This window comes from Muscardinus avellanarius (assembly GCF_963383645.1).
Source record: "Muscardinus avellanarius genome assembly, chromosome: 11".
Classification (NCBI taxonomy): domain Eukaryota; kingdom Metazoa; phylum Chordata; class Mammalia; order Rodentia; family Gliridae; genus Muscardinus; species Muscardinus avellanarius.
This window is the reverse complement of record NC_137797.1, coordinates 96,346,205-96,369,934: the sequence shown is the minus strand read 5'-3', so window position 1 is coordinate 96,369,934 and position 23,730 is coordinate 96,346,205. Positions and strand designations below refer to the sequence as shown.

The window sequence follows — 23,730 nt, the reverse complement described above, 5'->3', positions numbered from 1 at the left end:
CGGACAGCCCTGCTCTAGGAGCCTCATGGCTCCACGTTGGACTATTCAAAGCGGTTCTCTCTGCCCCTCGCGTCCCCTCTCCTGCACCCCAGTGGGCCTGAGGCCTTGGTCTTGGATCCAGAAACATCAGATAGGTAGAGGATGTGAAGGTCAGTGTGTCCTGAGCTGTGGGAACAAGGCTTCTCCCCAAGGCTCAGGTCCATGAAGCCGGGCACGCAGCAGGCAAAGGCAGTCAGGGCTGGGCAGGGGCAGCCTCGGGCAGAGCTCAGTGGAGGCAGGGAGGCTGACTAGAGGTGGCCAGGAAGCAGGGCAGGGCTGGCCAGGTGGAGGTGGAGCAGGATGGGGGGAGCCTGCATGGGAGGGCCACAGCCCAAAGAGAAGGTGTGGTCACCGGCTGGGACCTGCACGGGCGTCATGTAAACGTGGCTTCAGACACACCGGGGACAGTTGGCACCCCAGCTCACATCTCAGGTAGGATAGACGGACCCCAGGGAAGCAGCCAGGCTCAGAGCCAGGGCCTTTCAGTGGCACCACCCACATGTAAATGCCACAGCGCACGTGCACCCCAGCCTCCCAGTTAGGAGGGTGACGATCATCGCGGTATTAACTGCCGGCTCTGTGCAGACCTTGTCTAAGTGCAGGATGTGCAGTTGGTCCCCACGCCAGCCCTGCTGGAGGTTCTTTGGTTGTCCTGGGTTTACGAGTGACGCAGCTAGTTAGGGCCAGCACACTCGTGTGGACGCAGAGTGAACGACTCCGCGCAGACCCAGCTCTGCCGGGCTCGGCCTCGCAGGGCATGCGCTGCCGCATTCTGCCGTGACTCCCGGGTCCCCCGTTCATCCCCCGGGACCTTGGCCAGCCCTGAAGGACAGTACCTGCATCTCGCTGTGTCTGAATCCAGTCCCCAGCTTCGCTCCTGCATACAGCAGGTGCCTAATAAACACTTGCTCATGGAACTGAGTGCGCCTGCACGCCACCCACCACCCCACACACACCAGAGACCCCTCGACGCAGCCACGTTCCTGGCCTGTGCAGAGACGTAGAACGTCAGGTCAACTGGGAAGGACAAGAAGTGACTGACCAGTATCCACTCTTTGAATCAGATTCCATCTGGGCTGCCGCTTCCCTGCTTGGGCACAGTAGATGACTGGTCACTGCTGGCCTTCCCTGCTGTGTGTGCACGGAGGGTCTGGGACACTCTCTGTGCCCCCGCAGTCCAGGACCTCTGAGACTTCAAAGCTAGAATGGAGACCGGGGTCCTCAGGCAAGGCTGTGTTCCTGACCCCAGATCCTGCCTCCTGGGCGACCAGGAAATGCCCCTCCCTCTTGTGTTTTTGCCCCCACCCTGGGTCCTGCCGCCTCAGGACCCCCAGCATCCAGCTGCCCCCAGCACCTCTGGCATGAGCTCTTCAAAGGACTTGGCTGGTGTGCTAGGTAGCAAGCAGGTGTCCCATGGGTCATTTCTGCACCAGGATCACAGAGAAGGAGCACAGAAGGCCCGTTATCTGCTCAAAATGGGGAGAGGAAAAAGCTCCAGGAAAACATACAGGAGATGGGTTAATACTGGAATACCAGATACCGTGTCCTGTGCCCTGGTGATCTGGGGCTGAAGGAGCACCCGGGTCGGCCGTCTCAGCCCTGGCTTCCACCTCTCCCTGCAGTTTAAGTGCTGTGGAAGCAACAGCTCTGCGGACTGGCAGCACAGCGCCTACATCCTGTCCCGAGAGGCGGAGGGCCGCCTGGTGCCCGACAGCTGTTGCAAGACGGTGGTGGCGCGCTGTGGCCAACGGGCCCACCCCTCCAACATCTACAAGGTGGAGGTGAGTGCCCGGCTCCTGCTGGGTGCGCGGGAGGACCTCAGGAAGGACAGCGCAGATGGGTGGGGGTGGGGAAAGCAAAACACACCTCTCCTTAGCCAAGAGACCCCAGGGGCCTGCAGGGGTCTTTGCAGAGCCCTGGGGACAAGCAGCTCCTCCTGGGAGCTGCAGCCTGGGGCCACTGGAGAAGCCTGGGGTAAACCAAGGGCTGGCTCTAGGACCTGCCGTGTCTGGTGCCCTCAACCTCAGCTGGGCACAGCTGGCTCCCCTCGCCCTCACCTGCGGCGGGGCCACGCACACACAAGTAACGCACAGCTACCTTTCAGGGAGGCTGCATCACGAAGCTGGAGCAGTTCTTGGCGGACCACCTGCTGCTCATGGGAGCAGTGGGCATCGGGGTAGCCTGCCTGCAGGTGAGTCGGGAGGGGGAGGAGTGGAAGCCTCTGGCACCCCTCTCCCAGGTCTCTGGCCTCAGCACACCTGCGCCCGCCCTCACCCACCCACCTCTCTTCCTCCCTCCCCCTCCCTCTGCAATGGAGGATGGGCCACATGGTCAGCCTCTTCCCCAGGGGACAGTGACCGGCTGGAACTTGTAAGGCACGGGGGACTGGGAGGAGTCTGAGTGTGGCTCAGGTATGTGTATGCACAGGTGTGTGTGTGTGTGTGTGTGTGTGTGTGTGTGTGCACAGCCTGCAGCGGTACACGGAGGTCCATGAGAGTCTGCAAGGCTGGGATGTGTTCAGGTATGCACATGTGTTCAGGTACGCTTGTGCATGAGCGTATATGCATGCACACGTGCCTGCGTCTGTCTCTTTGCATATGTGTGCATGCACGTGAGCTGTCCCCTCTTTACACCCCGCTGTTTCCTCGAGGATGAATAACACCCTTGGTTCCTATATATTCCCTCCGCTGTCCCCCTGCCATCGCCCAGGAAGTGAGCCTCACTCTTATTCGTTGCCGTGGAGGAGCCAGGAGGGAACGCGCGGGCGCTGGGCAGATGTGGAGCGCTGCATCCTGTGGTCCTGCCCTGCGCTCCTCACTAAGTCAGAGCGGCCAAGTCTGCCCCTGCGTGGCCTTGAGCAGTAACTTGATTTCCTGTCCTCCAATTCTTCATCTGCAAAATGCAGGTCCTTTCCACCTCACGAGGTCTACGGACGAGTGGATGGGTGGGGGGACACCTGTGACCACCTTCGGCACATACGAGGCCTCCGGGAGTGGAAGATGTCTTTGCCCAGTAACCCATCAACCTCAGAGTATTTTCAGCTGCTTCTTCTCATCAGATCCTCAAATAGCCTGAGAGTGACCCAAGCCAGATAGGGAGGAGTGTTCTCCCCTCTCCCAGATCGGAGGCTGAGACCCAGCAAGGCAATGCGCACCCACAACTGGCACGTGGCCATGGCATGTGGCCCTCCAGGCTTTGGTCCTCTGCTTTCCAGAACTCCCAACCTGCGCGCAGGAGTCTGCGGGAAAGACACCCACAAAGCCGTGGGGTTGCCTGGCTTAGGGAGACTCCCAGGGTAGGTGTCTTTCCAGACTACAAGCTGCCCACCTGTATCAGTCCATAGGCCTAGAGCATCCAGCTGCTGCCTCACTTGCTGCGAAGAGGGTGTGTGCCCAGCCTCTCGGGGAAGACCCATCTTGGTTCTGCTACCTGTGAGCTGCATGACTTAGGGCCAGTTAACTCATCTCCGAGCCTCAGCTCCTCAAGTATAAAACAGGGCTAATTATCCTAGTCCTGAGAACTAGCAGTATGCAGGTAAATCCCCTGGTGCACTGCCAAGCACACAACCCGTGTTAACTGAATGATACTCATCTGTTTTATTATTTCTATGTGGGCATGCTGCCTCTCAAAAAGCAAAACCGCCACAGTTGTTCCTGGCCAGAGCAGCCTGTCTCCCGTGTGCCCCTTCACTGGCACAGCCAGGGAGCCCAGGGTGCCATTAGCCAAGCCCCCGGTGTGCTTTCCCAGCACGGGCCTTCTCTCCCATATGCTGAACCTGCTCCAGCTCCTGGTCACCTAAGGTTTCCAGAAGCCTGTTACTTGGGTGTTAAAGAGGTCTGCTCTTCATGGGCTAAGGTTTCCAGAAGCCTGTTACTTGGGTGTTAAAGAGGTCTGCTCTTCATGGGCACTGCTCAGGCCTGGCCTGCTCCTCTCCATTTCTTCCTGAATTGTCGCTTTGCAGACCTTAGAGCCAGCGTGGAGAAAGGGTGGGCCAGAGTGAGATGGCAAACGCCGGGAGCCCAAGGTCAAGGTGGACCAGTACTGCTACATAAATCTAATGCCAAGGAGGCCAGGCTCGGGACAGGACCACTGATGCCTCCTTCCCACCCACACGGAAGGCCCTCCGTGGCTCTTGGGGTCGCTGAGCCTGGCTGCAGCTGTGGATCTCAACCCCAGGACCTGGTTTTCTCCCCAGCCGTCCTCTGAGCCAACCCCGCAGGAGCCAAGCCTCGGGTTAGAGCTCCCTCTGCTGGCTGAAGCTGAGCACTACTCTGTCCCAGTCCTCCATCAAACAGCGTGGGCCAGAGCAGATACCAGCCCAACACACACACACACACACACACACACACACACACACACACACACACACACACACACAGTCCAGGACTTTAGAAAACCCTAGGTTCAGGATGTCAGCCTAAGAGGAAGTCCTAATGTTTCCTCACCCATGGAAAGGGGGAAATCTTGCTCCGGAGTCAGAGGGCCTGGACTCTGCACCATGCCCCATCGCTTGCTTGTGACCTTGGGGGATTCACATGCCCTCTCTGATCCCTTGCTGTCTCTACCTGTAGAAGGGAGAGATTGGATGTTTTTAAGCCTTTTTAAAGCAGCAGTATCCACATATCAATAGACATCCCATATAGGAGCCTTATCCATTATTAAAGACAGATGGCAGTGCTCTTAGGGTTGAAGAACGAGCCAGGCCGTGGTGAGGCCCTGAGCCACACTTGGGCTTTCTGATAGTCTGAAAGCCGCTGGACTCACCCATCTCTCAGGAACTTTCTGGCTCTGACACATGATCTTTCAGGAACCTTCCACTTACCAATTTTGACTGATTCCCAGCAACCAGTTATCCTGGGGTTGACGTCCTGCTGTACCCTGATGTGTTAAAGCAGAGAGTTTGTGAGCACTGGGAAAATCAAGCTGACATTTTGATGAGTGTCACCTGCTCTGATGTCAGGCAGGTATCTGGCACCGTGTTGAGTGAGGCCTCGTAGACCTGCGCACCAGGAGCTTAAGTGCTTAGGCGAAATCGTGATGGCTAGATGATTTTGCATCAGGCCTGTGTCGCGTGACATGGTGTTGCCCAAGCAGATGCAGCCTGGGATGCTTTGGTAGAAATCGGGGAGAGAATCCGAGCACGGGAGATGCCAGCTCAGGCCACACTGAGGCTCTGGTCCCACTTGGAGGGACCAGACCTCTGTGGAGCCTTGTCTGTACATCGGATCCCTGGCCAGCTTTAGGACCACCGAGGTCCAGGCTATACCCAGCACAGTTACAGCAAATAGTCTGAGGTTGGCACCCAGGCCTTGGTGTGTTTTTAAACCCCCCTAGTGATTCTGTAATGCGGCCACAAGTCAGATATGGGTGGTGGCAGGAGGTGGGGGAAGACAAGGCCCTCTTATCTTTAACTGGGAGCAGAGGGGACTTTGCCTTCATGCTCTCTGGTGACAGCCACGTGCTGGGCTAGAGATCTCACAAGAAGCTGAGGACACAGTGGTGTCCCATGTGTGGCTAGGTAGAGAAATCCTTTGCTGTGCAGGCTGAGCCCCGAGCAGGCCCAGCCTCGTCCCTGTCCTGTCCGGCTCTGCAGCTAACTTGCCCTGTACCTGTCTCTTCTCACCCCACGCTGGCTTCTCTGTGTCCTCGGCCAGGAGGGAGGCGCTGGTGCTCACTCAGGATCCTCGTGAGTTAGCGTCCTCCGCCCCGCTGCATGATTCGGGATGGGAGCTTGTGCATGTGTGTGTAGGTATGTGCATACATGTGCATGCCTGTTAGCTAGAGCATCCTTTATCCCACCATGTGACTGAGGATGGGGAGTGTGTATGCAAGCACTTTGTGAGAGCATCCTTTACCCCTGATTCACGATAGGGAGCATGTGCATGTGTGTGTGCACATGTATGTTCACATGCACACATGTTATGCGAGCATCCTTTACTCCTGATTCACGATGGGGAGTGTGTGAGTTATGTGTGCGTTCATGTTCATGTGCACCCGTTATGAGAGCACCCTCTGCATGATTCACGGTGGGGTGTACATGCTTATGTGAACACGTGTTGACGACAGTGTGGTTCACACACATCTGTCCTTATACTATGTCTATCCTGGAAGTTGAATGGAGATGCATGTCTACAAAAGTGCGTGTGCCATGCAACCCAGCTTCCACCGCCATCCCGGCACCAGATGGACAGTGTAGGATGCTGGGTCCAGGGATGCAGCTCAGTGGTAGAATATTCATCCCACATGCACAAGGCCCTGGGTTCAACCCCTGCCTGGCACTGCACAATAATGATGATGACGATGATGGTGATGCCTGGCACTGCAAAATAATAATAATAATAATAATAATAATAATAATAATAATAATAATAATAATATGATGATGATGATGATGAGGAGGAGGAGGAGGAGGAGGAGGAGGAAGAGGAAGAGGAAGAAGAAGAAGGGAAGAAGAAAAGTTGGGCATGGTGACTCATGCTTGTAATCCCAGTACTTGGGAGGCTGAAGCAGGAGGATAGCAAGTTCGCGACCAGCCTCATTAACTTAGTGAAGCCACCTACAACTTAGTGAGACTCTGTTTCAAGTACTACACACACACATACAAAAAAAAAATAGTGCTAGGAGAAACAGTGTTGGATGTACACCATAGGAGATGTGGGTGCCGCTCTAACAGCTCTCTTCTATGCACCAGGAAGAAGCAGATGACCCCCCTTAGCATGAGGGGGGCAAGGCTGTGCCACAGGACACTTGATGGAATGGATGTGGCCACCACCTGTTTACAGCTAGAGATGAGATAACCTCCTAAGCCGCCTCTGAGCATGTGACCCTGAGTACCCCAGGCGGATTAGCGCTGCTCTTAGCACCGGGTCTGTGAGCTGAAAGCAGCTTTCCCAGGCTCCTCTCTTCTCCAAGTTGTGCTGGGATGGAGAGGAGTAAGAAAGGGAGAGAAGACAGGCCTGTCCTCCTCCTTCTGGCTGGAGCCCCACAGCCACCCAGGTCTGCGCTGCCAAGGCCAGATCCCTGAGAAACATTGAAAAAATTCAGGGCTGGCTTTAGATCCTGTATTTAGGAAATTCCACCTTCACCCCTGTGTTGTGGGGCAGTCACGGGGCTGCCCAGGCACTGCGCCCTCTCCTGGAGACAGTCAAGATCCAACAAGGTGTCCTTGCGTTATCAGAATCATGATAGTCACGGGTTGCTTGGCCTGACACAGCCCAGTCTCCTTGACCTCATGCATATTTGCTGGAAAGGAGGAGAGGAAGAGGAGGACACAAGAGCAGAAGGGCTCAGGGAGGCAAGCAGGGAGAATATGGGTCCTCTGCATTTTGGAAATGAGAAACTGGAGACCCAGGATGGGGAGTGACTTTCCCCAGCCAGCATACGCTGGGGAGTAGGATGCTTGTCCAGCCAGTGCACGGTAATGGAAGGGCTGTCGTGCAGGATCCCTAGGGCCCAGATCTCCCCAGATTATTTACATACAGGATGTGCTGATGGCAGCTCTGGCTGTTCCTCCCAGAGCCTCAGTTTCCCTGGTGGATTCTGAATGCCATCCTGAGCATCAACAATGGGCCTTGGTTTTGCTCTGGGATCTGAAGCCAGCAGGATGGAGGCAGCTTTGGCTCGAGTGAGGGAGTGCAGATGTCTGCTCAGGAGCTAATTAAATAAGGCCATCTCTAGAGGAGACCTGGGACTGCACACCAGGAACATCTCCTGAAAGCTTGGGAGGAATGCAGATGCTCAGGCCCCCAGCCAGGCCTCCGGGATGGTTATCTGCCCTGTAAGAAGGCCCCTATCAGAGTGTGAAAAACAGGCCCCCAGGTAGCAGTCCTCAGAGTGTGGTTCCACCAAGCACACCAGCCTCGCATGGGAGCGTATGAGAAGGTTGGCCCCAACATGGACCAGAATGGGAAGATGCAGGGGGTCCCTGATGCAGGGTACCTGCTGGAGTTCTGATTTCTTTTCCCTCTCTGCTCCCTCTACCTGGCAGATCTGCGGGATGGTTCTCACCTGCTGCTTGCACCGGAGGCTCCAGCGGCATTTTTATTAGTGGCTAACCCTGTTCCCTTCTGGCTGCCCCTCACAAGGACAAGAGCCAGCATCCCCACATCCCCACATCCCATCTGCCAGGCCTGTGGATGTGGCACCACCCAGCTAGAGCCGTGGGACCAGTTCCTGGAATGTGCCTCCTGCTCTTCCCTCCTGCAGCCCCTGCCTCTCCATACCAGAACCCAGAGCAGGGACTGGCCCTGCCAGGAGACAGCCAGAGCCCCTCAGCAGGCACAGGGCACCCACAGACTGTGGGAAGGTGACAGCCAGGCTCTTGGCCCCCTCTCAGAGCCTGAGCCTGGGATGAAGAGCTGGAAACTGGGTCCCTCTGGGATTCCTGCATCATGTCTGGTGGCTGCCTGCCCGCCTGCGCTGAGCAGCCTCAGGTGGCTGTCCTCTCTGGGAGATGCATCATGGTGCATCAGTTGGGGTTGGCTCCTTCTCCCAAACCTAGCTAGCCCCTGGATCTGCCCACTCCCCATGCTCTCCCACCTAGAAAGCAGTGTCCTGGCTGTGTTCTTCCTGCAGGGCCTGGAGGGGAGAGACCTGAGCTGGGGCAGCCAGAAGCTGGGTAGGCTGCCCCGAGGGTGTAAATTGGCTACACTAACACAGACTGCACCAGGAAGCAAGCCCTGCACCCGACAGGGAAGAGATCCCCTAGGAGACCATGGCCCCAGGCCCCAGCCTCTGGTCATGTGCCCCCTGGAATCTCCTCTCCCAAGACCGATCTGCAGAAATGCCAAGTTAAAACCATCATTAGCCAGGCGTGGCGGCGCAGGCTTGTAATCCCCGCGCTTGGGAGGCGGAGACAGGAGGATCACGCAGGTTCGAAGCCAACCTTGCTGGCTTAAAGGACCCTGTTTCCAAATAAAATATAAAATAGGTCTGGGAGTGTAGCCCGGAGGTAGAAGGGTTCCATCCCCAGTACCACCAAAAAAAAAAAAAATCATTAGTTGTTAATAGTGGGTGTAAACGTCCCCCACCAAGTGGACCAAATCGCAGCCCTACAAAATCAGAGCTGCAGAAAGGGGAAAGCGCTGAGCACAGGTGCCCTGCCTGGACCCCCCTTCTCCTAGGGTCCTCTTTCCCTGATCACGTGGCCGCCACCATGTTTCTTTCAGAGTCCTCTCTGCTTCCTCGTCTACTGTCCCAGCGTGGACACAGCCCCTTCTGTTGGTTCTCTCTTGGCTCACTGTAACAGGACAGGGAATTTTCAGGAAGAACCTTGCCAAATGCTAAAGGAGACTAGAAAGAAAATATAGGGTACAGAGTAATGTCAACTCAAAGACAACCATAGGGACCACCCCCTCCAAAATGGCGATTACTTGGGCAGCTCCTACCACCAGAGCCCTACTTGCAGCTTGCAGCCTTCTCAGATCCTGTGTGTCTGCCCACTGTGAGGATCCCCTTGCTTAGCCCACATGCAGAGTTGGCTGAGGCCCAGAGAGGTCACATTCTGCCTCCCACCCATCCAGTCCTCAGGCTGCTGGGCACAGGTCTCGCTGACCTGGGTCAGTCCTGGGGGAGAGAGACGTTCTCCCCCATACACAGCGTGGCTCTAGGCCGCTCGCTGCTGTCCCCAACAGTCGTGATGATACTGCAGCTGCTGAGCAGGGAGTAGCCACGTGGACAGTTTCCGCCAGACTCTTGGGGTGGATTTCCTTCTTCACTCTGAGGATTCTCTACGGGCTACTTGGAGCCTGAGCTGGCCCCTTCTCATCTGCCTAGAAGGCCCTGGGGTGGCCAACACAAATTCATTAAGAAGAAGATAAGCTTTCCCAGAAATCCCATCTGCACCACAGCCCAGAGAAATCTTGACTATCTTAGCCACCCTCCAACTTCCTTGGATTCGTGTAGATAATCAAAACCTGACCGTGACTCGCCAGCTTGCAGAGGAAGGGTTGAGAAAGGTAGGGTGCTGGGCTGGGACCGTGTCCTTCCCACAGAGGCACCAGAGGGGAGGTGACCTCTCCTGTCTGCTCCTTAATCCTCAGGGGGAGGGGACCAGAAGTGGCAGGCATCTCTTGCATAGCCTTGTCACGGAGGCAGGCCTGGAGACCCTCACTCATCTGCCCCCAGCTCCACAGCTGGCAAGGCAGGCCAGCATGAGCAGGGGAAGGATCCGCTGTGATTCCTGTCCTGGGTCCTATCCAGCCCAGACGGCTGCTAGGGAGGGTGACCAGTCAGAGCTGCAGAGAGTGGAGAACAGCCCAGAGCTTTGTGGAAATATGACCTCCTTGTCCATGCCAACAGTGTGGGAGAAGAGACAGGGTTAGAGGGAACGGTGGCCCAGAATAGAGCAGGTTCTGCCCCCGAGGAATCAAAGGCCGCAGTCCAGAGCCAAGGATGCGATCCTGAGCGGGGTGTGCCTGCCTGCTGACTGGCATGCGGATCATGCCTGGGACGGTTCTTCTTGGGGACAGATCTCTGTTTGGAGGCCACTGGAGTCTTGAGTTTCTTGGAGAGAAAGTTAAAAAGAAAAAATGGCTGCAGGCAACCATATCCTCAGTCCTGCATGGCCACAAAATCCTGGGGCTCTGGAAAAAAGAATCCGGTTCGGGAACTCGTAGAACTTGGGCCAACACTTCCTCACCCTGAGCCACTAAACACCCCACCCTGAGCTCTCAGGGATAGCACTGCGGGAAGGGCATGTACCCAAGTCCCTGGATGTCAAGTCCTGGGCGGGCTGGGCCTTTGGGGAGAGATGAAACACATGCAGCCCTGTGTCTTTCTCCCTCTGCCTCCCTCCAGGAGTCCCTTGGGCCTGGCTATTAAGGAATGTTTACCGAGGGCCTCCCACATATTTAGAATGTGTTAGCTAGCGCCCAGCACACATTATCTTGTAGTTAACCCAATGACAGGGGACTGGTTTCCCCCATTTTTCAGAGGAGGAAAATAAGCCTCAACCAAGTTCAGCTACTCAAGCTGCTGTCATGGCTCCCCAGCCGGGTGGACCCAAGGAAGGCCGGGCCAGGGGCCCACTCCGCTCATCATCCCGCACTTGTCCATCTCTGTCGTCAGCTGTCAGGCTGGCGTTCTGGAATAGTGTCCTTCAGAGATGTTGCCAAATCGGGGCAGCCCCAGCACCCCTCCCCCGGCTGAACAGGACTCACCTATCTCAGCCCTTTGCCAGAGCCCAGGCATCTTTTCAGCGGATGCAGAAGCCGGGCTTATTTCGGGTGGACGGTGGGTCCCCTGGTGGAGAGGCTCGGGCAGCAGCCAGGGGGACAACCCAGCCCACACTCGGGGGCTGATGCTGCCGCCACAGCAGGAACGGGCACTGGCCCTCTGCTCTCCGCCATCAGCAGGGTGGGAATCTCACATCCCTGCAGCAATTGTCTTCAGGTGCAGGAAATGCCGCTCCCGCCCCCCACCGGGGGTCAGGGGAGGGTCTCAGGTCACATCTTCTTGCAGAGCCACCCTGGGCAGGGGCAGTGGTGCTTACCCTTCCCCTTTCTGCCTTCTTGCTCCTCCTCTGTACTGAGCACTCTCTATCAGGGGGCTCTGGGATAGACACAGTGTGACTTCTGTCAGGATGGGGCATGGGGGTCACCCCGTACATGGCCACAAGGGTTCACATCCAGAAAAGCCCCTGGGGTTTTTCTGTGGGATGAGCTTCCAGGACCTCCACACCCAAGAGCCCACTTCAGTCTCAGAATCTGCCACTCTGGGTCCCCCTTTGGGTTTGGAATCGGGGGAAGCGAAATGGAACAGTTGCCTCCACCCTGCTGCCAGCCTTAAAAAAAAAAAAAAAAAAAAAAAAAAAAAAAAACCTTCCTACTCACTGGCCAAATTCAGCCTGGGGAAGAGAGGGGAGGGCCAGCTGACTGGCTAAAGAGAAAGCAGTCTCTTGCGTGGCCGCTGGGTGGCGCTCGCATCCACCGAGACAGTGTCTGAACCAGTTCTCAAACTTGCTCCTGCATCAGAGCCACCTTGGGGGCTTTTCAAAAGAAACTGCCGGCCTCCCCAGAGCCCCTCAAGAGAAGGCACAGGGCCAACAATGTGCATTTGTAGCTAATGCCAAGCGATGTTGACACTGCTGGTCCTAAAGCTGCTGCTTTGGGCCACCCTGCAAAGGAGGATACTGCCACCTTCCCTCTGATGTCATGACCACGAGGGGTGAAAAGCCTGGAAGGTGTCTGGCTTGACTCCACTTGCAGCAGTCTCTGATGGGCTCCCGATGTAATCGGGTGGGATGAAGCCGGCCACTAAGGCCAGTTCGCAGCCAGCCAAGAAAGTGTTTCTGGGCTGCACATTTTTGCAAGGAAAGATGGGTCTGTGACCATGGCCAGCCAACCATGCCTGGGTCCTCTGCCTGGAAGGGGACTAGTTACACTCTGAACCCCCAATCTCCCACCACCCTCTGTGTGCCTTGGGAGGTGTCCCCGTCACTGCCTTCTGAGTCCAGCACAGCACGCAGCCCTGCGCCCCTGGACTCCATGCATCCTCTTTCTGCTTGTGCAGTACCTGCTCCCCCTCCCTTTGTGCAAGTGTACTATTTGTCCCCGGCAGCCTCATGTTAGGAAGCCTCACGGGCTCCTGGAACCAGCTGGCTCAGGGATGGGGGTCTCCGTGACATTCTGGAAACAGAGAAAGTTGCCTTAATCTCCCGCTTACGAGAAGCCATAAGCATGCCCCTCTTCTTTGCTGGCCTCGGTGTAAGCTCAGCTTCATATGCTACCAGACATGATAATAAAGAAACTGTATCGAGAACTCTGTTCTGTTGAGTTTTTGCTCCTCTGTAAGGAAGCTCCAGACCACTGGCCCGCCAAACGCACTACGCCCCGCAGGAGCCGCCGCACTAACCGTGCTCCTCTGTGACCCACCGACCGTATTCGTTAGGGATCTAGTCTCGTGTTTGTTAGCAAAGACCTCCCCTGCTCACAAGTTAGGTCCTGGCTACAAGTAAGAGCCAGGCTCCAGCAAGTGTGCTTTGCAGAGCGTTCTGCTGAGTCTCCTGCCTTTAGTCGGTGTTGTTTTGTTTTATACTTTTACTGGTGCACTGTAATTAAACATCATAGCGAGGCTCAAACAGATTGTTGAGGCTGGTACTGATGCCTTCATACATAGCATTCTTTGAACTGTTTCCTCCATCTGCTCTTTTTCCCCTCTCCACCTCCCTCCCCCAACCCCTGTCCACTATTCTACGGGTCTCGCTCGTTTATCTGAAGTCTTGTCTCCTATCTTTTTCTCTGCCTTTCACATGTGAGAGAAGACATATGACCCTTGACTGTCTGCAATGGGCCGGTCTCACTTAGCATGATTTTTCTGGTTCCGTCCATTTCCCCACAAATGACATCATTTTGTTCTTCTTTATGGCTGAGTAATATCCGTTGTGTCTGTATTCATTTTTGTTATCCGTCGCTGATGGACTCCTAGACTGGCCCCATAATTTGGGTACTGTGAATTGTGCCGCTCTGAACATGGACAAACATCTATCACTGCGGTGTTCTAATCCTTTTTGGAAAGATACTGAGACGTGACGTAACTGGTTATATGATGGCTTCACTCCTAGTCTTTTGAGGAATCTTCATAATGGTTGTACTAATTTGCAGTCTCACCAGCAGTGTAGAAGGGTTCCTATTCCCCCCTCCCCATCCTCACCAGCATCTATTACTCTTTGTGTTTTTGATGATTGCCATTCTAAGTGGAGTTAGATGGAATCTCAGTGTCGTTTTGATCTGCATTTCCCTGATTGCTAATAATGTGGAACTATTTTTTTCATGGATTTATGGGCTATTTGTTTTTCTTCCTTTGGGAAGTGTTTTCACCGGGTTTTCTGCACCAGCCGAGTGTCTTCATCCCCAAATCCAGAGTTGGAGGCTATTTCCTGTCCATGCAAACAGACTCCCATCTTTGCTCAGGGCACCAGCTGCACCACCCAAAGCTGAAAGTAAATGCTTTGTCTTTAATGATGTAAAATGCTCATTCTCTTTAACCATCTATTCTTCCTAGAGAATGTGCTTGGTGGGGAACCTGAAAAGTACCTGGGTATGCTGAAGTGAAGGGAACCCCAAAATAGAGGGCTGGGGGTGAGGTGAGGCGGAGGAGTTGGGGGAGAGTCGAGTCGCCCGATGCATGAGCTCCAGGGGTCCTGCCACTTGCTGGGTGAGCAGACTGGTCCACCTGAGGAAGTCTCCAGGTGGGGACCCCCCTCGCAGGCGTCTACAGGCCTCACCCTGCTCCCCGAGTCTCTGGGCTTCATTAGCCGCAGTCCAATTGTTCACTGGGCCATCCCAGCATAGTCTTCTGATGGGGTGACACAAAGAATGGACCAAGCTAGGCCACGTTCACAGTCCTCTGTCTCCAGTCCTCTGCTCACCTGCACCATCCCTGAGCGTGCGTGCGTGTGTATATGCACACACACAAAACACACATGTACCCGAGGAGGAACAAACACCACTCCAGGCTCGCCTCTGCTGCAAACCAGCAGCTCTGTTGGTGGTTTGCAACTGCTCTCTAAACAGCCCCGCAGTTGACAAGGGGCCTGGCTCTCCTTCGTGGGAGCCACCAGCATGTCATCTGCCACTACTACCCAGCAGGTGCTGCATCCTCATGGCAGCTCCAAGGACCAGGTTGTCATTGAACCCCTGGTTCCCACTCCCTCCCCACAACAGAAATAGAAAGGCTGCTGGGGTTTGTTGTGGGTTCAAATGTGTCTCCCAAAGGTCTGTGTGTTAAAGGCTCTGTCCAGGGTAAAACGCCACTGGGAGGGGTGAGACCGTCAGGAAGTAGGACTTGGGGAGGAAGTCAGGTAATTGGTGCTGTTGAGGGTGATACTAAGACCTCCAACACTCCCCTCCCCTACTTCCCACATCTCAGCTGCCATGAGATGAGCAAGCTCCTCTGCCAGTGCTCCCGCCAAGATGCATTGTCTCACGACATGTCCAAAACAATGGGCCAATGCTCTGAAACTCTGCACCAAAACAAACCTTCCTTTCTTCTAAGCTGATTATCCCAGTCATTGTTTATCATAATGGAAAGCTGACTGACACAGGGTTGATGAACAACTTTCACTGGGCTGTTTTTTTTTTTTTTTTTGCACTTGTTGGGTCATTCTTGAATTCACAAATATATGGGTTTTACAATTTCAAAAGGTTTTCAAAATGCTCCATCATACAGAACTAATCATATACACTTGAACCCACTACAAAACATGAAAATGATGGAAATTAAAAAATTATTTGATACAGTCCTTCTACTTAAATTAATACATACTGGGAACTGTGTCGGAGCGGTACTTGTTTGTTGAACAAATTAGCTGTTTATTGTTATTTGAACAGAGTTGTGTGATAAAATACTACAAAATATACTGTGGACTTCGTATGAAACTAAAACTATATGGAAAAGCTGCTGATAGATGGTAATATTTGTGAAGGTTATTACGCATATGTTGAGAATTTATTATATTGCAAACCCTGTTTGGGCTTAAAGATGTGTTCAATTTTTAACCGAATCTTATGCTCACTTTCCTATTACTGACATTAAACTCTTCCTTGACCCCCTCTCTTGTAAACCCATGAAACCAAGATGCCATATATCTCTTTACTTTTGCAATTATTGTATAAATATCCATGGAAGTCTTTGAACTATTTATGCCAATCTAGATTGACATTTATTCAAATGATCTATGGAATATATCTGTCTCGGTTGGAATGTCTTTTTTTTTTTATCACTGGGCTATTTAAATACGGAGTGTGGGCTGCCCGCCTAGCTCAGTCAGAAGAGCATCAGCCACTCCAAATATTGAGAATGGTTCACAATTCTCAAATTCTACTTTACAGAACCCCAAATTGGGGACTGGAGATCAAATTCAACATGTTCTGAGTGGCCAATTAGTAAATAAGAAAGCTGAGTTCTTTCAGAAACTGGAATCACTTGCCAGAAAAAAAAAATTTGAGAATATACTGGGGTTCTGGGAGTTCAATGGGTACAGAGTGGAAAATAGGGAGAGAAGGACAAGAACTTTCTAAAGTCATTAAGTTTCTGGACACAGGCTACAGCTCTCCTTGACAACCTGTTGGAGCAGCCCTGCTCCGGAGCTTGGGCTGAGCCAAGTTCTACAACTCTGTAGCCAGAAAAACCTCTCAGCAGGAACTAAGCACAAGGTCCAGCCAGGGACCACTGTGAGGCCTTTCTCTGCCAGTTCATCTCTCTCCACTGTGCCCAGATCCACAGAGGGAAACGGGCCAGTGCCCTGGGCTCGTCGTAGCGGGTGCTCAGCTCTCTGTGGGTCTCTGGGACCACAGAAGGGGGGTTCCAGGTGGGCAGCTTCAAGCGGGAGAGCTCCACTCAGGCACATGCCTGGGGACTGTTATTATCCTGTTTGTTAGCCCAGGGAAACAACGGCCATCTCATAGCTGTCATTAACCTCGGCGAGACCCAGATGGCTAAATCAATAGCCTCCCAATCTTGGCTGAATGCTTTAAGAGAGAACCATCGCAATGCCGATATTTTTGTGTTCCAAGCGACAGTTATTTAATCTGGCTTCCCTCTTGCTCCTTTGGGTTATTGAATGCGGCTGCTGAGCTCACCTGGGGCAGAGGAGGCACCAGGAGCTCATCCGCCGAACTCCTCGAGCAGCTCGCGCCTCCCTCCACATACCCACTGCTCTCCCCGGGTCATTCTTCTGTGTCCCTGGTTTTCAGCCTGGGGGTGCTCTTCCTCGGGCCCCTGGTTTGGAGATCCAGATACCATCGCCCAAATCCCTGACTTGGTTAGTCCTCAGCACATGGCAGTGGGACCCCGCCCCCAGCCTTGACTGCCTCCTGACCCTTCAGCCACAAAGCCCCTCTGGGTCAGTCTCCCAGAGAGGCTCTCAGGCACCCCAACTCCTGCCAGACCTTTGAGCGAGGGTCACCACAGATGCAGGGTAAGGCCTCTGGAGGATTGGGGGCATGACACACTGCAGGATGGAGCCCCAAAGGTTGACGCCCTATGTCATCAGGGCCATTTCCTCGAGGAGGACAGGAAGACTCTCACACGCAGAGGGGTTAGGGGCCGCCCCACCACCTGCGGCCTGCAGACCCACAGGCACGCTTAATCCTCATGCCTGCCTCCATTCTAGGGACAAGTGGCCCAGCCATGACCCTGGCAGAGAACTCGGAGCTGCTCTCCCCTGCAACCTGCTACCCCAGGATAACAATGACCCAAACCCCAACCGCAACCACCGGCCTCTTCCTTCCCAGCCCCTTCCCCAGGACCTTCCGCACACTAGCTGTCTGGAAGGCTTTCCCGGAGCTTCCCTAGGATGCTGTCTGAGCCAAGTGATGTCACGTGGTCCCTACACTCCTGGAAGAGACATCAGGCTCAACAGAACTCCAGAAACACCAGGGGGATCGGGGAGAGACCGTACTTAAAACCCTGCCCTACGGGAAGCCATCAGTGATAGATTACTTATGCTGGCCCACAGGACAGGCCACCTGTGGGGTGACAGTCTCTGAGATGGCCTCTCATGCAGAAGGCTCAGACCATATGTACTGCTTCTGATCTAGCCTGTCAAGTCCCCAAAGGGAGGGGGGAGTTAGGAATCCTCAGGCACTCCCAGAGGGGATGCAGCCCCTCCCCACAGCAGCAGAGGGGCCCTGGGAGGGAGATGAGGTCCTCGCTGTGAAGGGGAGTCTTGGACGAAGGCTAGGACCATGTCAGATGCTGCTGTGAGTCATTCACACCAAACACTACAAGAAATAGGTCAGAGTCATGGCTGGGTGAACAAAACACATCACCAGGAGACAGCCGGCTTGTGCTTTTGACGCGTTATCAATTTTTATTTAAAAACATGCTAAAAACATGGTGTTCAGTAAAGCCAGGACCGGGATGAAGGAAACACACAGATGGGCATCGCAAGCAGAGAAAAGTGCATCGGAAACCAACAAGCGGGCGCTCCCGGCTCTCCTGTGCCGCTTGGCGAACAGGGCTGGGGCGGGGCGTGAGGCCGGGACCCACCCTAGACCTCAGTCTCATGGTGGTGGAGAGAGAAACGAGGCGGATGGGAACATGTGAGGGGCCGAGGGGCAAAGGACAGACCCCAAGCACCTGGCGTCCAGCTCCCATCCGGAGCCATGTCCCTGCTAGTTAGCACCTCCACCAGAGGGTGGGCAGGGGCCCCGGAGAGGAGGGGACGGTCACTCCCACCCACCGGGACCACTCGGCAGCCATGGAGCCCGGAGGCGTGGCTGCCTAGTTCTAAGTCAGACCAGAACATGCGTCGGGGGTCTCGGCTCCATCAGCGGCCTTTCCAGGGTGGGGCCCCAGATAGGCCCAGACTGGCAGGGGGTGGGTGGCACTGGGAAGACAAGCACCCGACACCTACTGCTGGCCACCCCCGCTCTCCTCCTCCAGGAGATGGCTGTGGAGAGGCCGAGTCTCCACCAGGCATTCCCCCCAAGTAACCTGCAGAACCTAGAGGGACTTCGTGAGTCAAACCTGTAAACTGCTTGCATCGGACCTAACTGAACTCACTCAGACTGGGGCAAGGGAGGCGTGAGCAAGGGAATTCACTCAGTAGGATTCGACCCTGAAGAGATCCCAGTCGGGAGAATCCAAGACACCACCACCGAGCCACCGCCCTGGACATCGCCGCGGTTTTCCAGATGGTGGGACCACTCTATAGCGCGGCCAGGGCTAGTGTTGGCCCCAGTTCATGAGGACTCAGCCGAATGGCAAATCAGCCTCACACAGGTGAGGCAGGAAGGCAGTCTGGGGACCTGGGGATGGCGCTCTGCAAACAGACGGTTGGGCTGGGGATTGCTGTGGGTGAGGGGACTGTGGCCAAGTGCCTGGGGCCAGAGGCCACCCTGAAGCATTCCAGATACATAAGCTTGAGCAAGAGGCTAGATACCTCCCAACGCACTAGGTTTTTGCTGTTGATATTAACACAAATTAAAAATTGCATTGATAGGCATAGAGAAACCCATCCTGCCCCACCCATAGCAAAAACTCCTCATGCACCAGGTCCCACCATGTGACTACACTCTGGCTTGCTGAGTCGCTCTGCAGTGATGGGTCTGCCCTGCACCGGATGTCGTGGGGTCCCCAGGAAGGCCGCTGTTGCTCCTCTCCAGGATGGGCCAGAGCAGCTTTGTCCGAGTATGCCGCCCCATCCTCGCCCCAGGGACCCGCTTTCCCAGCGCTTCCCATGAGCACCGTACTCATTTCAGGGAGTCTTTACTCTGCCCAACTCGCTGAGACCGCCCTATTCCCCACTCTTGCCCCCAAATCATGAATCCTGAACACACCAAAAGTTCCACACTCCCGGGACCTGACCTGTACCTCGCTTAAGGTGGGTGGAGGAGTTTACTGGTCGGCTGGTGATATGTCTGGGCTCTGGGAAAAGACAGGTAGGTGAAGACTGGAAAAGACCTGGCCCCAGCAAGAGATCAGGATAAGAAGCCAACAGTGCTGCCTGCCTGAGATGCTGTCCAGCGTCCAGTGTGGGGTAACCTTTTCAAGCAAGGCCCCACAGATTCTTGACTTTTTAACTGCAAAATATTACAGTAGTGGAGCATCAGATCTGCAGGGGCATGCTGCTGTTGGTCTCCCACCCCGGGCCTGAGCTGGGCCGGGGCTGCTTTCTTCCCAGCACTGCTGTGAGGGAACCGGCCTGACCTCCGGGGTTTTCTGTATTACCTCTCCTTGGAATCACATGATGTGGTGGCCACCCACCTCTCTGCTGACAGTGATGGACCCCAGAAAAGAGATTTGCGTCTTGGGCCCCTTGCCCTCCCGCGGAGGGGCAACCAGCAGCTAAGTGAATCCCACAGGGACGGTCCCAGGGTGGTGCCCCCCCCCTTCCTGACAGTCACAGCTCAAGGTGAGGATGGCTCCCCTCCCCAGGTGGGGTGAGAGGGCCTTGAGCACACCCACACTAGCCCACACTACAGGCATCTGTCTGAGAGTCTGGGGCGGGAATGTCTGTGAAAGTATCGGGGGGGGGGGGGGTCTCAGGACCTGCTGGGGATGGGAATGGGCAAGAGGGAAGCTGGTCACGCCAGCAGAGGGCAGAAGGGGAGAGGGCAACACCAAATGCACAAGGGCCCGGCAGCTCCAGACAAGGTCCCAGCAAAGCCCTTCACCTGCCCCGGGACCCCGCCCCCACCACTGCCCTGGCTGCCTGGCTCGGTGAGCACGTGCCCTCAGCTGGCACAGGATGCCCTGCCACACTCACGCCACGCTCCTCCACGTCACCTGCCTGTCAGAGCCCTGGTCCGCAGACTCCAGACCTGGGGGAGGGGTCTCGCATGCTGGCCAGGCGCCTCCCCCAGCCCGCTCACCAGTATGTTCTGGGCAAAGGCCTGGTGCATTCTACCCTACAGCCTCACAAGTATCACAGAAGGCGGCGCATCCCGATGGAAACAGGATGGCTGTCCCGTCTCCCTACCCACAGGAGAAGGAAACTCAAACTGTTAAAAGAAATCAACACGGTAAAAAGTTATAAATCAGAAAAGCTAACCCTAAACTTATCTGAGAAATAATATTCCTGAATAATCGTAATCCGAGTAAAATAAAATAAAAAAAAAGTTACACTGTAAGGTATAAAAAGCCTGGGCAAGATGCTCCAGGGGTGCGGCGGTCGGACCCCGCCCCGGCCGGCCTCCGCGCTGGGTGGCCGTGGGCAGCAGTGGCCTCCGTGGGGAGCAGTCTCTCCCCAGAGTGCGCTCTGTTCCACATCCCACTCTGGGGACAAAGTGTCAGCGTGAGGAAGGGCAGCAGGCAGGAACCGTCAGCGCGGGGGCTTCCTCCTCCACGTCCCCCAGCCCATCCTGTCGTCTTTGGCAAATACACAGGTGCCAGAATCCAGGTGCCCACTGCCCCCGGTCCCTGTGCGCTGCCTCTTCCCAGCCCGCCGCCATCCCACAAGTCCGAGGCTGAGGCGGGTGGGCGGGGAGCGGCGGGGTGGCAGTCTGGGGGGCACTGGCGGGAGACACAAAGCTCAGATCTTCTTCCTGGCACGGCGTCCGGTGGGGCCGGGGTCCGCCTGCCCGCTCAGGCGTCGTACTTCTTGCCCGTCCGATGGATATGCTGGAACAGGGTCATGGAGAAGGCCATGCCCAGGATCTGAAAGACAGGGGCAGCTTCAGCGGTGCCCCGGCAGCCTGGGATCTGACCTCGGGACCGTCACAGGGTGCCGAGACCCGGGGAGTGTGACCACGAGCGTGCTGGGAACACACCCTGGAATGAAGAAAATGGCGAGCCCAGGAGGACACCCTGCGAGGCGGCTCAGGGCCACACGCAGGCGGACTTTAGCTTGGGTGCTGGGAGGTATGCGCACAGAAGGGCCCTGGCCCCTCCGAGGGTCACTTCTGGTGTGGACACTGCACGCGCAGGGGACCTGCCTCTGTGAGGGAGCTCGGAGGGGCGAGGAGTGAAGAGGGAGGTGGCAGGGGTCATAAAAACTCAGGCCGCGCCAGGCACAGTGGCACACGCCTGGAATCCCGGAATGTGGGAGGCTGAGGCAGGGGAATAGCAGGTTTGAGGCAAAAAAGAGGGGGTTGGAGTTACATCTTAGTGGAACCCCTGGGTTTCACACACACACACACACACACACACACAAATATGCACACATACACATATACACATGGACACATACATATGTATACACGCACACATACACAAATATACACACATACACATTTACATATATATACACATATACACGAATACACATATACCCATATACATACATGCACACATATACACACATGTACACATACACAAATATACACACATACACATATATATGTGCACATCATACATACACACGCATATACACACATACACATATATACACACATACATATACACACAAACGCACACACAACTAAAAACTCATGCAAGTGGCTTCACATGAAGCGATCCCTTGGCCGTGGGTGACAGGACATCAGTGCTTGCTGTGTCCTTCAACCCCCACCCTGAAAGCGGGGGTGCCTCTGTCCAGCGCAGCAGGCAGAGGCAGGCCAGCTATGGATTCACGGTCACCACACTGCACTACCACGGGCTGTCCCAGAGCTCTGCGGCACAGCAAGGGACGAGAGCCCTGGGCGCTCTCACAGGCCCCGCCAGGTACCAGCCGGTTATTTACTGTCTCTGTGGCCCCCTCCCTTCCCCGCTCGGGTACTGCAGGAGTTCACAGGCTCCAGGCTCCTTCTCACCTGCATGATGAGGAAGCACATCCCCACCGTGCCGAGCACGTGCTTATTGTCATCAAACCATATCTTCACCTTTTCGTAGCAGCCCTGGGGAGCGAACCGCAAGGGGAAGGTCGTGGCGTGACCCGAGCTCCCTCCGGCCCAGCCCCGCCTCACCTCCCCACCAGCCCCATTCTTGCCCATCTCTCCTCTCTCCGTCCCTTGCTGCCTTTGCCACTGGGTCCCCTCCCTGTGAGGGGGCCCCACCCCACCCAAGGTTCCACCTACAAGATGCAGACCTCAGTCCCCTTCAATCCCCACCCCCGGGCTTTCCCAGATGTGAGTCTGGCATGCCTGCACCTGCGCAGGCCCCTTTTTGTTTCTGTCCTGTGTGCGGCCCACTGCTCCCCACAGTAAGCGGCCCCCTCCCCGGCAGATCTCCCGCTGGGCCACCCAGGGACAGGAGGGGCGCTGGCCTCACCGTTCTCCACAAGGGCGTGGTGGCGTTCCGCCCGCAGCCCTGAGAATTCTCCATGCAGCAGCGGTCGGGAACTGTGTTCTCCCCCAGCACTGGGAACCAGTCTGTGTAGTCAGTGACCCCACAGCACCGCATCTGCCGGGCAGGGGGTGGGGGCGTTAGACACGACTGGCTGCCTCATCCTCCCCTTCCCAGTGACCACCCTGGAGGGCAGGGAGGAGACACGGGGCCTTCTAGTCCTTTCTTTGGGCTGCAGCCAGGGCCCAGAGGAGCTAAGTGACACTCCATCTTGGGGATCAGAGGAGGGAGAGGGCCAGGCACCAGGCACCCACCACAAGGGGCACCCCAGCCCTCTGCTCTGTGCTCTGGCCCATCCCAAGCTGGTCACGGGCCAGCCTGCCGGGCAGCCCCTCCCCAGGGCTTACGGTGGGGCGCCTGGTTCACTTTCCTATTAGAATCAGAGCCTGCTGCTTGTACCTAGCACAGCCGGGGAGATACACCTGGCTGGGATAAATCCTCTCACTCATCCCAGGCCCAGCCACTCCCCGTCCAGATCCCACGGCCTCCTGTGCTCCCCCCACCCCAGCCCTGCCACGTCCCACCCATCAGTGCAGGCAGACCCCCCCGGCCCCGCCCGCTCCTGCCGTCCCCACCTCGGCCTGGATGATGTTCCAGGCGTTCTTCAGCCCCACGTTGTTCTCCGTGTTGTACAGCCGCAGCCCTTCCTTCAGGTCCTTCTTGGCATTCTCGTTCACCTGGCAGGCACGGGGCAAATGCCACAGGCTGGGTGGGACGCGGATGCCACGCTCCCTCCCGCACAACAAGGACTGCCAGCAGGGGGGAGGGGCCTCTCCCTGCATCCCGCAGAGCTAACCCCTCAGGGCCTGGGCTGTGATGCTCTGAGGCTGAACACCCACGCCCCTGGCAACTGGCTGCTCTGCCCCCCACCACCCCGGGGGGAGTTGTGTAAGGGTGGGCGGTGGGGGGGGCATCCTTTTTTTTTCTTTGGAACAGGGTTTCAGTAAGTTGTTGAGGGTCTTG

The 23,730-nt window shown here is 55.8% G+C and overlaps 2 protein-coding genes across 2 annotated transcripts in view; one reads left to right on the top strand and one right to left on the bottom strand.

The window, feature by feature from the left end:
• TSPAN11 (tetraspanin 11) overlaps positions 1 to 8,086 on the top strand; it is a gene marked incomplete at its 3' end in the record, with an annotated part of 38,311 nt that extends 30,225 nt beyond the window's left edge. Inside the window, exons 5-7 of the mRNA XM_080706103.1 lie at positions 1,662 to 1,820; positions 2,144 to 2,230; positions 8,027 to 8,086. Of these exons, the coding sequence (XP_080562229.1) occupies positions 1,662 to 1,820; positions 2,144 to 2,230; positions 8,027 to 8,086 (306 nt within the window). The remainder of the gene's footprint in view (positions 1 to 1,661; positions 1,821 to 2,143; positions 2,231 to 8,026) is intronic.
• A 12,983-nt stretch (positions 8,087 to 21,069) lies between these two features.
• The window catches only part of TSPAN9 (tetraspanin 9), a gene marked incomplete at both ends in the record, with an annotated part of 84,533 nt that continues 81,872 nt past the window's right edge, over positions 21,070 to 23,730 (bottom strand). The window contains 4 exons of the mRNA XM_080706382.1: positions 21,070 to 21,141; positions 22,236 to 22,319; positions 22,693 to 22,824; positions 23,343 to 23,444. Coding sequence (XP_080562508.1) covers positions 21,070 to 21,141; positions 22,236 to 22,319; positions 22,693 to 22,824; positions 23,343 to 23,444 — 390 coding nt within the window. The remainder of the gene's footprint in view (positions 21,142 to 22,235; positions 22,320 to 22,692; positions 22,825 to 23,342; positions 23,445 to 23,730) is intronic.